The sequence below is a fragment of the Colias philodice genome, chromosome 15 (assembly GCF_061535455.1).
Source record: "Colias philodice isolate Cphi_HAF_F1 chromosome 15, ilColPhil1 Martin Lab GWU primary, whole genome shotgun sequence".
Lineage (NCBI taxonomy): Eukaryota > Metazoa > Arthropoda > Insecta > Lepidoptera > Pieridae > Colias > Colias philodice.
The window spans coordinates 7,812,689-7,828,082 of record NC_143100.1 but is presented as its reverse complement, the minus strand read 5'-3'; the positions used below and the strand labels follow the sequence as shown (position 1 = coordinate 7,828,082).

General features: G+C 35.0%; 2 protein-coding genes across 2 annotated transcripts; both read left to right on the top strand.

Annotated features, from left to right (window-relative positions):
* The first annotated feature begins 63 nt into the window (after positions 1-63).
* On the top strand, positions 64-644 carry LOC149482363 (uncharacterized). The gene is made up of 2 exons (XM_089704113.1): positions 64-489; positions 528-644. Exons 1-2 carry the CDS (start codon positions 64-66, stop codon positions 642-644), a joined length of 543 nt encoding a protein of 180 aa, XP_089560239.1.
* Positions 645-904: 260 nt separating this feature from the next.
* Positions 905-15,203, top strand: nompB (intraflagellar transport protein 88-like protein nompB). The gene is made up of 19 exons (XM_089703817.1): positions 905-1,259; positions 1,695-1,837; positions 2,142-2,268; positions 2,357-2,461; positions 2,534-2,647; positions 2,725-2,828; positions 2,909-3,018; positions 3,130-3,248; positions 3,751-3,911; positions 4,602-4,836; positions 4,983-5,187; positions 5,720-5,882; positions 6,191-6,293; positions 6,836-6,949; positions 7,485-7,593; positions 10,090-10,197; positions 11,805-11,870; positions 12,439-12,511; positions 14,992-15,203. The coding sequence occupies exons 1-19, from the start codon at positions 1,053-1,055 to the stop codon at positions 15,110-15,112; spliced, it is 2,487 nt and encodes an 828-aa protein (XP_089559943.1). The 5' UTR covers positions 905-1,052; the 3' UTR covers positions 15,113-15,203.
* The last annotated feature ends 191 nt before the right edge of the window (positions 15,204-15,394 follow it).

Below are 15,394 nucleotides of genomic sequence, written 5' to 3'. Positions count from 1 at the left end.
GTATCCAGCGCGCGAGCCAGTACGGCACAAATTCAGTCTCTACGGGAGGCGATGGTTGATCGCATGAACTTGTCCTTACAGGCGGTCTCCGACTGGGGCGATGCCAATCTGGTCAAGTTCAATGCGGCTAAGACCCAGGCGTGTCTATTCTCCGCTAAACGGAGTCCATTCCACCTGACTCCGAATTTCCAAGGTGTGTCCGTGCCGATAACTAACCACCTTGAGCTTCTTGGTATCACCTTAACGCCCACTCTGAACTTTGGTTCCTTCATTGAATCTAAAGCCCAAGTAGCCTCAAAAAAGCTTGGAATTCTGGCGAAGGTGAGACAGTATTTCAGCCCGGGACAGTTGCTCAACCTTTATCAAGCACAAGTCCGATCGTGCATGGAATACTGCTCTCACCTCTGGGACGGATCCGCCAAGTACCAGCTGGAGGCGCTTGAGGCGATAGAGAGGCGTGCCAAGAGGCTCATAAACGACGATGACCTAGTAGGCAAAAAGCTCCAAAGCCTCGGTCACCGCCGCAGAGTGGCCAGCTTATCGGTCTTCTATCGGATACACTTTGGAGAGTGCGCTGCGGAACTGCACGATCTCGTTCCGCCATCCCCGTTCTTCCATCGATCGTCGAGGCGCACAGATTCTAGGCATCGCCATATGGTGGACGTTCCATGTACCCGGACTAAGCGGTTCGGTTCCACATTCTTTATCCGAACCGCGAGGGACTGGAACATGCTTCCTGAGTCTGTGTTCCCCGACGAGTACAATATGGGGGTCTTCAAGCGTAGAGTGAACAGGTACCTTCTAGGGAAGCGCGTTCCATCTTAGACCACATCTCAGCTTAACATCAGGCGAGATTGTGGTCAAGCGCTTCCCTATTACCAATAAAAAAAAAAAAAAAAAAAAAAAAACTTTTTCATTTAAAATATGACGTAAGTAACCTTCGATTTGTCAATCATGAACATCTGGGTTTCCATGGTTACCGCGTCACAACAAAGTCACATTCGATTTCTTTGCGAGGACTTTTCCAAAATAAAAACTAAAAAACCACACTTATGATTGGATTAAGGCATAACGTGTCTAGGGGAATGGATAAGCCAAGAACAGCACTGATTATAGATGATGATGATGAACTGTATACGGGATTCAATGATGTATCACCAGCGTTGGATACGAGAGGCATTCAGGAGGATACTGCTTTGCAACAGACTTTACGGACGGCTGGAATAGGCAGACAAGTGCCTAGTAGGATGGGGACTGGGGTAAGTAAATAAAATAAAATTAAAATTCATATTTTAAGGAACTAATTGATACGTGATTCATGATAGAAACTAGAAAAACTTAAGACGTATAGAAAGGTGTATAATATAGCACTACACTTAATTTATTTACAGTACCTAAAAGTTGAATTTACTTCCTTGTTTTATCATAGATTTTCCTCAACTGTGTCGAACAACATAATATATCCGATCGTATCTTGCATCTGATAAAATATAGTTTGCCGAGCCATATTATCTTAGTTAGGCATTAGTTTAAACGCAAACATTTATGTATTCAAGTAGACTTCTTTTAGGGGCGCTTTTGACTAATACATACATTAATATAAGTAGTTTACCACCTGTTCGTAAAGCAATAACTTTATCTTAGAATGTTTCACAGTCTATCTATACTATAACTATGACATTTCCTAAAACTAGATGTTCCGTATGGGCACGGTGAGCGTACGAGGCTCGCGCGCGGGCACCGCCGCCGCGACCCGCCCCGTCACCGCGCACAGAGCGGCGGGTTACACGTCCACTACGAGAGACAATAGCGCCAAGGAAGAGAAGAGGGAGGACACGTGAGATATATTGCATTATTATTAGACTAATAGTTATTGTCAGAAAATGCTATTAAAAAATTAAAAAAATATACCTACTAGACTTATAAATTTAGTCAACCTGATCATAAATATAATCGATCATCTTATTATAAGCTTCTCTTTGCTCGAATTATTCTAGTTTCACCCTAAATTATAATCCTTCAAATGCGACTATCTATCTGTTAAGCTTTCATAGCTAAACCGCAGCATCAATTTGGATGAAATTTGGAATAATAATAGTTTTCTTGTTAATGTAATTCAATAAATTTTAATTGAATTACAGAATTGAAGATAAAATAAAACAAATGGAAGCGAAAATTATGGTTCTCGTAGAGGAATCTTGCATGCTTAGTGCTCGAATATCTGACGACGAATCTAATAGTAGTAAAAGGGAACAAGATCTCACACAGGTAGGTTATGCGCGTATAATATATTCGTATCAAAATTAATTTTAAAAGTTTCAGTAGGTACATCTTCTAAGATATTACTGGATTTCAGGCTTTAGCTAAGGCCCAGGAAGCGTCCACTCTAGAAAGGCAATTAATAAAGATGCAAGAACAAGCCAATTTAGGAGACTCGCACAATTTAGATCTTACTTTTTGTGTAAGTAAAAAAAATAGAAAAGGTTATTAAAAAATAAACCTATATTTTCTGTTTATTATTATTTAATTTCAGGTTCTTTGCAATTTAGCGGACCAATATGCACTCAACGAAATGTATACAGAAGCTTTAAATACCTACCAATTGCTCACGAGGAATAAATTATTCCCACATGCAAATAGACTGAAGGTATTTTAAGAAACAATAATTCTTTGCAAGGCTCATATTCATTCATTTATTATTAATATACATTTTATCTCTTTAAGGTGAATATGGGTAATATATATTTCAAAATGGGTGAGCATCCAAAAGCACTCAAGTTATACAGAATGGCACTGGATCAAACTCCTACTGCAGAAAAAGATTTAAGGTATGATATTTGTAATTTGCTTTTAAGAAAATATTCTCACTGTATGTGTCATCATTTCTTATTTTTATTAAAATTACCAGAATGAAAGTGATGCACAACATAGGACTTCTCTTGGTGAGAATGGGAAAGTTCCGTGACGCTGTCACAAATTTTCAACATATTATGCACGAGCAGGGTGATTTTCAGACAGGTATGAATATTTTATTTTATTATAATCCTCCTTTTTTTCGTGTAATGTATTTTAAAACTTATTTAATGTGTTACATTCTTTTATTTATATTTTTTTAAATTTAAATTTCAGGTCTGCATTTGGTCCTATGTTCTGTCGCATTAGATGATGCAGAAGGTGGAAAAGCAGCTTTTCACTCCATGCTGGATGTTGAACTTCCCAACTATCACCTCGATATAGCAATAGATGATGTAAGGAATTTTCGAGAAAAATGTTAAATAATAATAATAAATAAATACACTTTATTCAGCACCAAGTAAATACACGTAAAAAAAAAGAAACAGACAATATGTTATAAAGCTAAAAAGGCGGCCTTATCGCTACTAAGCGATTTCTACCAGGCAACCTATGGGTAGGATTTTTAATTATAAGAAAGAGGTGAAAACAATAGGTGGTGCAGCAATGAAAATGAATTACAGTATATTTATGTGTAATGTTGTTATAATTTTTGGTATTACATATTATGAAATTGATCTGATTTCCAAATTCTAAAACTTTTCGCGTGCGGTCTATTCATATAAACATCACACATAATTTGATTTGTACAATAAATATCAAAACGTTTCAGATTCACACAGAATATATTTAAATTTATTTATTTATTTAATTTATTTCTGTTTCTACCATATCGCTGCTGTATTAATGGCGGAATAGATTTATATCTCTATTATTAAATATAGCTACTCATTACAGGAGAACGACGCATACGAGTGCGTAGTCCGCGACGTGGTGCGCGGCGACCGGCTGTCACGTTGGTCGCGCGCGGCCGCCGCGCACGCGGACCGCTGCCTCGCGCTGGCTGCCGCTGCGGTGGCACGGCCCGCCGCTCGCCACCAGCGGGACGACGAGTTGGGGTATGGCATTGGTAAACCCATTGAGCCCCGAACGGCCCGATCGGTCCACGACACAATAGATTTTCTATTGTGTCTGTGATTCCGGGGCCTGACTTATTACAGCTAGGTGATACTGGTGTTCGGGTTTAATACAATGTGTTATAAAGTTGTGCATGCAGAAACAGATATGTATTTATCGTATAGAAGATTATAGTAAATAATTTAAATTTATTTATTTATTTATTTATCAATCCTTTATTGCACTTAAAGAGAATAAGAAAGAAGAAACACAAACACTTAAAGATAGCTTAAACTAAGTACAAATGGCGGTCTTATCGCTTTAGAGCGATTTCTTCCAGACAACCTTTGGTACAGTAGAGGAATAAATATAAAATAAATGGGTAGTGCAATAATATAAAGTGAAAGGGGAAGAGTAATACAATATACCATACAACATAATACTTAGGTAGTAATTAATAATAAAAAAATTAGTATGTATGTACAAATTAGCATGGTTATTTCCGCTACTGAAGAAGAAGCACAATGATTGATTTATACCTCTTTTCAATGCGGTACCTACCTATGTACAATACTGACATCGAAGCAATGAATGTATTGCAATTGCAATGCATAAAAGCAAAATTATAAAAAAAGATATGTGCAATTACACTCAATTAACATGATTGCTTATAATTCATCGTATTTTTATAGCGGTGCTTCTTGGTGTGTGGAAGCCCTTCGAGGCTATTCCGGAGGCGGGGCTGGCGCGAGATTAGAACTAGGCAGCGCTCTAGCATCACTGCGCAGCGCTACTACAGCTGGAGGAGGCGGTATAACCACTGGGCAGAAAGCGCTGCAGCGGCTGAAAGCGGTGGCAAGGGCGCATCCGAACGATCGTATTCTACGGGCAGAAGCTAACGCTGATGCAGCCTTCGTTGCCTACGCAGTCAGTTATATTACTATAAAACATAGCTCTCAGAAAATTTGTAATTATTATATGAAAATGGGTATTAAATGGATTACTTTATTTCATATTTCAGAATGATTTACGAATTTCTTTTTCTTATTAATTTTAAAATTCAATTTTCATAGCTGGGAAAAGTGTCGGAAGCAAAATCTTTAAGTGAAGCAGCGTGCCGGGATGACCCTTACTCGTGTCCAGCGCGAGTCACCTCTGCGCTTTCAGAACTTGCTTCATCCGGGAATGGAATTAGTGATGGTATTGCTAATATCCTCAACCAATTGTCAGCCGCCACGCATCTCGATCCCACTGACCTAATAGCTATGCATGATATGGGTATGTTTCGTCGTTTAACGAATGTATTTATGCTGATGATGCTATTTTAAAAAAAATATAACAGAGTAAAGTAATATTTTGTCTAAGGAAGAAAAAAATTCTGATGAGTTGTAACTCTGTAGAAGCATTTTTACACGCTGTTGATCAAATATTTGTACTTGAATTTTTTATTTGTACACAATTGAAAAAATACATGTACATATTTTGCATGTTTTGTATATTGATGAACATAGTTTGTACATTATTACCATTATGATATTAAACAACGAGATACAAAAAAAAAAGACGGGTTGCACTCCGGGAGTGCCGGCAGAAGTGAAAACTTGATTATTAACGTTGAGCATGTTTGATATTTTGGAATGGTATTCGTCTTACGCTTTTTCGATCAGGTCACGTGTCCTGACGCGAGTTTAAGATTTTATACCCGTTACAGAAAAAGTGCTCAACACCGCTAAAGAAGTTTTCACTTCAAAAACAAAAATTAATATTAATAATGTGCAGATTGAAAAATCATTACTCAAAAAATCATTAGCACTCGCACTCGAGCTGTCAGGGGAGGAGGGCGGTGCGGAGGCGCGGTGGCAGCGCGTGCGGGGCGCGGGGGGCGCGGGGCCCACGCTGCGGGCGCTGGCTGCCGCCGGGCTGGCCCGCGTCGCTAGACGGGACACTGCGGCCAGTACTGCGGCTGAACACTGGTATAATGTACTATTCAAATACACATTCACATACACACTCGAATCACATACACATACACATTCGAAGTGTCAGGCAAGGAAGGCGGTTTAGAAGGCTTTTTTCGCCTTAATAACTACATAATAGACAAAAACAATAAACAGCACTTGAGACAGTACTCCAAAATGATGCTATTAATTATGTTATACTTGCAATATTAGAATATAATATACATTTTCATCTTATGATACGCAGCTTGCGCAAAGTTGCAATATTTTAATTTTATTGATATAGTTAGTTTGACAACTAAAAATTTAAATACTATTTCCAGGTACAGTATGATAGGCAATTGGGACGCGGGCGTCTCATGTGCACTCGCGAACCTGCACAGCGAGCTCGGTGACACGCAAACCGCTAAACATCATTATCAAGACGTAAGTCTAGAATCTAGACTTTTTGAAGTGAAAACTTCTTTAGCGGCGTTAGGTATAAAATCTTAAACTCGCGTCAGGACACGTGACCTGATCAAAAAAGCGTAAGACGGATGGATATCAAACATGCTCGACGTTAATAATCAAGTTTTCACTTCTGCCGGCACTCCCGGAGTGCAACTCGTCTTTTTTTTTTGAAAAGGCACCTTCCATCACAGGGTGTTCGCGCCATCTCTGGATCATAGAGGTGGTGGAAATGTGTATAATCTAGACTTTAGGTTTATAAATCTACGTAATAACGAAATAAAACACAAAAACAACATATTTGAGCCGCTGAATGCCTAATGGCAAAAAATGGTGGATTAATTGGCTTGGTGCAGACGGGTAGGGACAATATAGTAAAAATAGATACTATTATATTAGTAAAACATACTCTTTTACAGTATTCGTTTTTATTTTTATTTACTATACATGATATTATGTACATCATTATTTTTTTAAATAAAATATCAAAGCATACAAAGCAATAATTAATCGAATTACAGGTAGAAGCAGTGTGGCCGTGTGAATTGACAGCTTTGCAATGGCTGGCTGGCGAGTCGACACCGGAGGAAGCGTTGCAATACTATCGACGAGCTGCACGCTTGCAGCCAAATAATGTGAGTCGTATTCATTTAGAATAAGTAATTATAAGTGTTTGTCAGTGTCCAGAATATGTGCAAATAGATTCACGTGTAAAATTGGCAGAAACTGTATGTAAATTTTTCTAGCAATTTACCGACGTATTTTTTAAAGAAACAAACACGAATAATTGTAAAATCTAAACATTTCTAAAATGTTTTTAACGTGATAACGTTTTTAAAATCGTTTTAGTCGGGTGACATGTTCAGAAACTTGTGTCACACGAAAACCTCACGAGCGCGATCGCAGGTATAACGAGAGAGAGACGGACCGATCTCCCGTCTCATCTCGAGCGCTGCCACTAATATAAAGACGTTATCACGAAAACATCTCGATCATAAACCTACTTTACAAACAACCAATTTTTTTTTCATGCTTTAAATTTGGGCCATTACTTTCCTCGATGCAAAACTCCATTTATTATATTTACATACACCATTAATAAGATGAAATTATCAACCTCTTCTCTATAATACAATAAATATTAAAATGTCTTCATTATAACACTTACAGCCGCAATGGGGTCTGCTTATCGGCGGCTGTTTGCGCGCCAGTGGCCGGTATCAAGAAGCTCTTGGAGTCTACAAGAAACTCAACGCAAGGTTTCCAGATGATATTCAATGTAATCAGACTAAACTTTATTTTTATTTGATTTGATTTTTATTTAATTACTAGCAATGCCCTGCGGTTTCACCCGCATAGATAGCGATATCGTTACAGTGAAAAGTCTACTACAGGTCGGACTATAGGTTTAATTTTTAATCACATGAAAATCACCTTTACCCCGTCCCGCACTACGGCCTTTTTTGCACGCCTCATAAGCGAAGCGTTGAGGTGGGTACTACTGTCACTTCGCGCAAAACATCTGATTTTTCAAACTTAAAATGTCTTTATGTATCATACATTGCACTTGTAAGATAATACATACACACACATATTAAGAAAAAACACTATTTTTAACGTTCATGATATTTTTGATGTCATTTTTGTTATTTAAACTAGTTAAAAAACAGTTTAAAAAAGTTCTGTCTTGGACGTCCGTGTGTCTGTATGTGCGGATCCTTTTTCTTGTTAACACGATAGCGACCGAAATACTTTACTAATCGAGTCTTTTTTTTTCTCTTACGCTTGAGTATGCTCAGGAATAGAACCCTTTCATTTTTCAGGGTCTGATTCGATGTGGTTTAATTGTTATTAAATAAACAAAAATAATAATTAATAAATATTTATTAAAAAAAATTATGAGGCGTGCACTTTTGGATTTTCCAAATTATTTTTTTTTTAGTGGGGAATCTTTCATAGATACCCACGGCCTCCGGGGGAGGGGCCGTGGGTTATGTCGGATTCCTACCGACCAAAACCCCACTGTGTTCCGTCAAGACGCATATTGGTAGAATTCCTCCGTGACCCCCGCACTACGGCCTGCTCGAACAGTATACCTACTATTTTCTGTAGATTGACACTTTTAAAAATTCGTTATATCTTTTGAATGGAATATCCAATTCTTTTCATTTAAAAAGTATTTTGCTGGTATTGAAACAGTCTATAATAAAACATCATTTAATGGGATAAGGATTAATATATGTGTATGGATAACATGGTTTGATTACTGTCGGCACTTCTATTTACTTTGAAAACGTAAAAAAGTTGTTGTAGTAACATAACTACTGAAGATGGACATATGGTATCGCGGACTTTCTTGTAGATATTGATCCATTCTATAATACCGTAGAACATTTTTTTTGTTCTATCTTCAATAGATTCCGCAGCGCACGCGATGACAGAAGTTTTATTGAGGATTTTTTTACACCTTGGGTTACATTATTGCATTTTTTGTAAGGATCTCTAATTTTTTTGAAAATGCAATATAGCCTATGTTGCTCAGTAAAGATGCAGCTTTCTAATGGTGAAAGAATTTTTGAAATCGGTCCAGTAGTTTTTGCGTGAAAACCATACATACATACATACATACATACATACATACATACTTACAAACTTTTCCTCTTTATAATATTAGTATAGATTCTTAGCGTTTAGAAACTTTAGCTGGCGCCCGCGGCTTCGTGCGGTACCCTTGTAAAAGTCTATGTGCTAATCCAGGCCATAATAATATATTATGTCTCTAGAAAACCACTACACAGTATAAAACAAAGTCACATTCTCTGTACATATATCCCTATGTATGCTTAACAACTTTAAAATTTACGAAACGTATTTTGATGCGTTTTTTTTAGATAGAGTGATTCAACTGGAAGGTTTTAGTATATAATTTATTATTATGTTTTAGACAAAGCGGGAGAAGCCGCGGGCAGAAAGCTAGTTTTTTTATGTCAGAGCAAGCTAAGGGGCAGGTGGGCCATTTGATGTTAAGTGGTCGACACCGCCCATAAACACCTGTAACACTAGAAGTGTTACAGGTGCTTTGCCGGCCTTTTATGGACAAATAAACTCTTTTCTTGAAGGCCCCAATGTCGTAGTTGTTCGGGAACACCGCAGGTGGCAGGTGGTAGTTTAATATATAAGGAGTAACAAAGATCTTACTTCTAACTTTCACGTTTATAATATTAGTATATGATAATAATAGCGAAAACATAAGTACCATTAAACACAATATGTTCTCATAATACTTGTGCTATAATATACGTATGTCTATCAATATAGGTATTATAATATAAACTGAGCAGTGAGCAATGACGAATACACTTATTTAGGTCACATAGAAATAAGATGTTTTGTAAAATGTCATTCATATTATGTTTGTGTTGTTATCTCTCATGGTAAATATTTTCGTTTTGCTTTAATGCTGTTGTTTTCCAACTTTGATAGTACTTACAGAGAAATTTCTAATTTGCATCAGATAAAAGTTATATTCATAGTAAGACTTGTGTAAATGGAAAATCAAAATACTTCCTTATTAAGTTTTAAAAAATATTTACTTTGGCTTTGTATTTAGTTAAAACGACGGAACCCATTTGGATGATATTTGGTATATGTACTTACACCGATTATGACCTAGTTTCATAACACCAAAATATAAATTTGAAAATATGTAGAAACTATTCAATTAAGATACCCACTAAAATATAACGAAAAAAATTACTGACAATTTTTTGTACAGGTTTGAAGCACATAGTAAAACTATGCGGTGACCAGGGCTTGTCTGAAACCAGTGTTTGGAATCGTGAGTTGCAGAGAGCGGTGGCTAGAGCGAAACAAAAGAAACGGGGTAAGAACAAGTTTTCTTTTTTAATACAGTGAAACCTGGTTAAGTGAGACATCAAGGGACCTGCAATGTCGTTTCACTTATAGAGGTATTCCACTTACCCAGTGTCTCAGATATACAGGTATAAATAAATATCTGTCTCATTTACAGAGGGTTCTATTAATAGAGGTGAGAATACAGGTTATTTCAGTTATACAGGTGCGATCATTAAAAAAAACATCTGTATGATAGTAAAGCGAAACTAAAACTGAAGGTAATTGAAGCTCAAAATTTGTACTTACGTACTTGGAATTACGTGTGGAATTTGTGGGTAGAATAAGAATGAGTAAACAAACAATGTTATCTCAGTTACAGAGGTTTATGCATATAAAATTTACTCGCTGTCTCAGTTATATAGGTAACTATGATGATAAATCGAAAGAACAAATCCCAGATATAGAGGTTTACCTCTTCCCACTAACAGAGGTAATTCAGTGCCAACTGCCAAAGTGTTGGGACCTCAGCATGAGTTCCAGTTATGGAGGTTTCTCACTTATCCAGGTCCCACTTAACCAAGTTTCACTGTATTTGCTTGTAAATACCAACGGAACCAATACGTATGCTGCCTATTGTTGTATCAAATGTAAATTTTCCATAAATATTCGGAATAGTCATAAAAATAACGATTGCATTAATTGTTTGTTTCCTAACAACGTCCTTTATCACGAGCGTGTTTACGTATTTTCAATTGTTTTTGCAACAAGTACAGTGGCATTATTATAGAAATCGCTATCACCAACTTTGAACCGCGATAACGTCGTGATTTATGCGCCGATGACGTCAACAACGTTCAAAACCTGTTTTGAAAATTAAGCAGAATATGATGACGTACTATCTATATTGATAACATTATATAGTTTACTGACAATCTAATATTTTTACTAATAATAAAAGAGCTATTTTTAAGTATAATTTTTATTCTCGAAGTTTTACTGCCTTGCCCAGTAACTGATAGACTTTCATAATAACTTTTCTTATTATTTAAGTTGAAGCATAAATAATTGAGCTTAAATTCTGCTTGTAAACATGATACATACAGAAATGAAGAGAAAAATTATTGTTTTTATTTATCTGAATTACAAATTAGTCTTACAATATAGACAATAAACATAATCGTTAAATCTTCTAAAAAGTAGGAATATCAATCGCATTCAGGATAAAGACACAGCATATTTTCCATTATTTGTCTCAATAATTATTGCTTTAAAGAACCGTTAATTAGTCAGTCGGGTTAATTATTATTGTTGACGTCTGCATTATGTTTACATGTAATCTAACGTCCAGCTAATTATTGAACGTTTGAACTTAAAGGTAAACTAAGCTAATGAGCGATAACGAGATAAAAGCTGTCCCTGTCACTAACGCTGGCTTGGTATATATACGTATAAAATAAGCTTTGTATACATATATAATAGGCTACTTATATTTTTTATAACATTTTGAATAAATAGGTATATAGGTTTAATTTATTGTTGCATTAAATGATGTATGTAATTAAATTGTAAAATATTTTGGAAATAATACAAGTAAGAATTTGAATACTTTATGGATTCCTATGATTTCCCAAACAGCTAACATTACATCAGCGAGTAGCTTCTCATCTGGTGCAAGCCAATCTCCAATAGAATCCATGCGAGGTAAGGTTACAACAAATAGATAAATATTCCTATTAGAGTATTCATAGTTATCACGATACATAATAAATAAATAATCACAAATGATGCAATAAGTTCGACACGAACTGGATTCGAATATGGTACACGATATATTGATAATAATTAACCGGTTAAAACTGCTTGTTTTAATCAAACAACATTCGTTGAGAGGAAAACGACCTCTACAGTTTACAGATTTTTTCTATTTCTATGTGATATTAGCATGATACCTCATGCCATGAGGTTAATAAAATGGAACATTTATATTTCATTATTGTATTGATATTTTGTAGATCTTTTATTAGGTATATTTTAGTACAAGTTAAACATTTTAGTTTTTACAGTAGATTAATTTTACCTCCAAGGGGGTAAAATTAATCTACGAGAATAAGAATATTTTGTTTAACTGTTGTGAGTTTACAGTTCTAATCTAACTATTATTCCAAAATGTTTATGTACTGTAAATACTGAATATAGAATGCCATTTAAAAAAAATGAATTAAAAAAAACATTAAATTGCTTACTTATAATTTATATTTAAATTACTAAGCGGCTTCACGAGGCGAAAGCGCAGCGACTGGAACGCGGCGGCCAAGCGAGAGTCGGCTCAACACTGGAAACAGGTTAGTATTCAATATAATTTAGTTAAACATTACGTAAGTACCTATATTAGTTAGGTTAAATTAATTGAGAAATGACATAACTACAGATATATAACTAAAAAATATATTAAATATTTAGTTTAACAATAATAGTAAATAGACTACTTATAATGTTTTTACAAGCCTAAAAACCTAACTAACCTAACTGCATACAAAGTGTCACACGTACATCATCACAAAATCGACCAAAACACATAAATACATAATCATAAAATCGACCAAACGACTAGAATATGCGAATGATTTCATTTTGCCCGTGATTCTCATAATATGATGTAAGTAAATGTAAATTTTTTTCTACCTAATAAATTGTATTGGGTGAAAATATTCTTCTTTTTTCAACAGATCCAATTTTTAATGTTTCAGCATCTTATCTAACAGTGGGTGTGCCAGAGGCCTGTTAGGTGGGACTCTGTTTACCCATGACAAACAAGATATTTTGCGAATACGACTTCTATTTACATGATATCACGGCGAGACAAACACATACTTTCAATACAAAGAAATATTTTTACTGAGATTACACGAGTGACGTAGGTACATTAATAAATTATCTCTGTACTTGACGACAGTGTCATTTAAAACGATGAAAAAACACTTAAACATATTATATGAGTTTTTACAGTATGTTGACTTTGTAATATTTGTTTAAAAATTATTCAGTTTGTAGAGGAAGCTCAAACTGTAGGATAATTATTGCGTATCTGATAATAATAGTATGTCCTATATGAGAGCTATAATTATTATCAGTCAGTATGTAAGTAGGTTAACAATTAACGATTCAAAAATGATTAAATTTTCATCAAAAATGAATGCGAATGACATTTCTGTTACTTATTGCAACATTTAACTATCTGTACCTATAGAGGTTATTTTTGTTTAACACCATAAACAGCGATCTTACATTACTTCGGTACATCAGAATGAGAGGATAAATATTTTAAAGTTTTTTTAAATTCACAATATAAAAATAAACGAATCGTCCCTGTATATTATTTGTGTCTTTGTTAGTTAGCATTTTATTGGACACTAGATTTCCGCCCGCGGCTTCGCCCGCGTTTTCAAAGGAAAAACCCGCATAGTTCCCGTTCCCGAGGGATTTCCGGGATAAAACCTATCCTATGTGTTATTCTGATGTAAAGGCTATATTGTGGTAAAGTTTCATTCAAATCCATTGAGTAGTTTTTACGTGAAAGAGTAACAAACATCCATACATCCATACATCCATACATCCATACTTACAAACTTTCGCCTTTATAATAGTATTAAGATTAAGATTATAAGGTTTAAAGCAAGATTTATAACTCAACAATTTATTACAAATACTCAACCAATGAATATAATTGCGTTCATTATTTTAAGTGTTTCATTTAACAAATTTAACAATATATTCTAAATTATCATTTACTACTAATTAATGTGATATCTGAAATATGCCAAGCTAATTACAACATTATTGCCGGGCTGTAAGAGCATTAGTTTGGCACGTGCCCAATATCTTATATTATCTTCTTCACCTTTGTGTTAAGTGATCCTTAGTGATTATTTTAAAACCAATATGAAAAAAATATTCATACCACATGAATAATATTATAAATTTCATTGACTAGAAGACAGATAATTTCTTCGCAAATGTGTTGTCCGCTTCTAATAGCTAAGGTATAGGTACCTAATGGGAGGGTTCATGGAGGGCATTAAAGAAAAAGACTGGGTAAGGAGAAGGATACAGGCCTCCCATTTTATCTAAACATTATAGTTAGACAAATATAAAAACGATTTAATTTTTTTAAACCGAAAATTTGATTTCATTTATTTTTAAAAATTATAAACCTGTCCGAAAATTATGTAATCTCGTGTGTCTGAGATAAGATATTCAAGGTTATAGGTTACAAAAGATTTCATTAATTATGTCGTGTTTCCTGTAGACCAAAATATACAAAATTGGAGATGAGATTTTAATTGGTACCAAAATGTTTTTTATATGTATACAGACTGTTTAATAGAATATTCTCGAATGGGATCTACTAATTCATTTAACTTTGCTTTGCGCTAAACAACGCGAGTTCATATTTAAAATATATAATTTTTTTTCTAGATTGTTCGTTAATATTTTGCGCACTAGATTCGGTAGCACGGCTTATCCCAGACTTGGCACGTGACGGCATCATAGGGTCAAACTTATTAATATTAAATGAGTTTTCATTCACTTATCAATTCCGATTCATGAATTTGAATTATTCTGCGTCGTAAATAAAATGGTCGATGTTAAAGTGGCGCAGTTAAATTAAATGAAGAGAAAATCAAAATATAATGATATACAATGTTTTTAATAAGATAATAAAAAAAGTTTCATAAATACAAAACAAATATTGCAACAAAAACAAATATTGAAGTGATATAGTTATCTACTGATTTATTTTAAAGCCTATATATTTTTGCAGTAACACGAGCTCGAGCGTCGTGAACGAGTCAATGCAGCCACTATCTCGCTCTGTAAAACGACAAGATAGTAAGAAGAAAAGTGATATGTTTGAAGACGATCTACCTCTACCTCCAGAATAAGAAAAAGGAAACATTACTACTACTATTGTAGGTACTATCTCGAAATATTTTTCAAAATCGATTTGTACATTTTGTAATTTTTCACGTAAAATAAACGTTAATGTATGTTAATCACTTATTTTATTTTACCCTCACGGTCATGAAAATTTTGTTCAACTTTAATTATAATTAAATTAGCAAATCATCGAACTTTCCATTCAACGTGCGTCAGCAACATTGATTTGTAAAAACCGCGCGAGGTGCCGAAAGGTTGGTTACGCAAACATACGTAGAAATAATGTT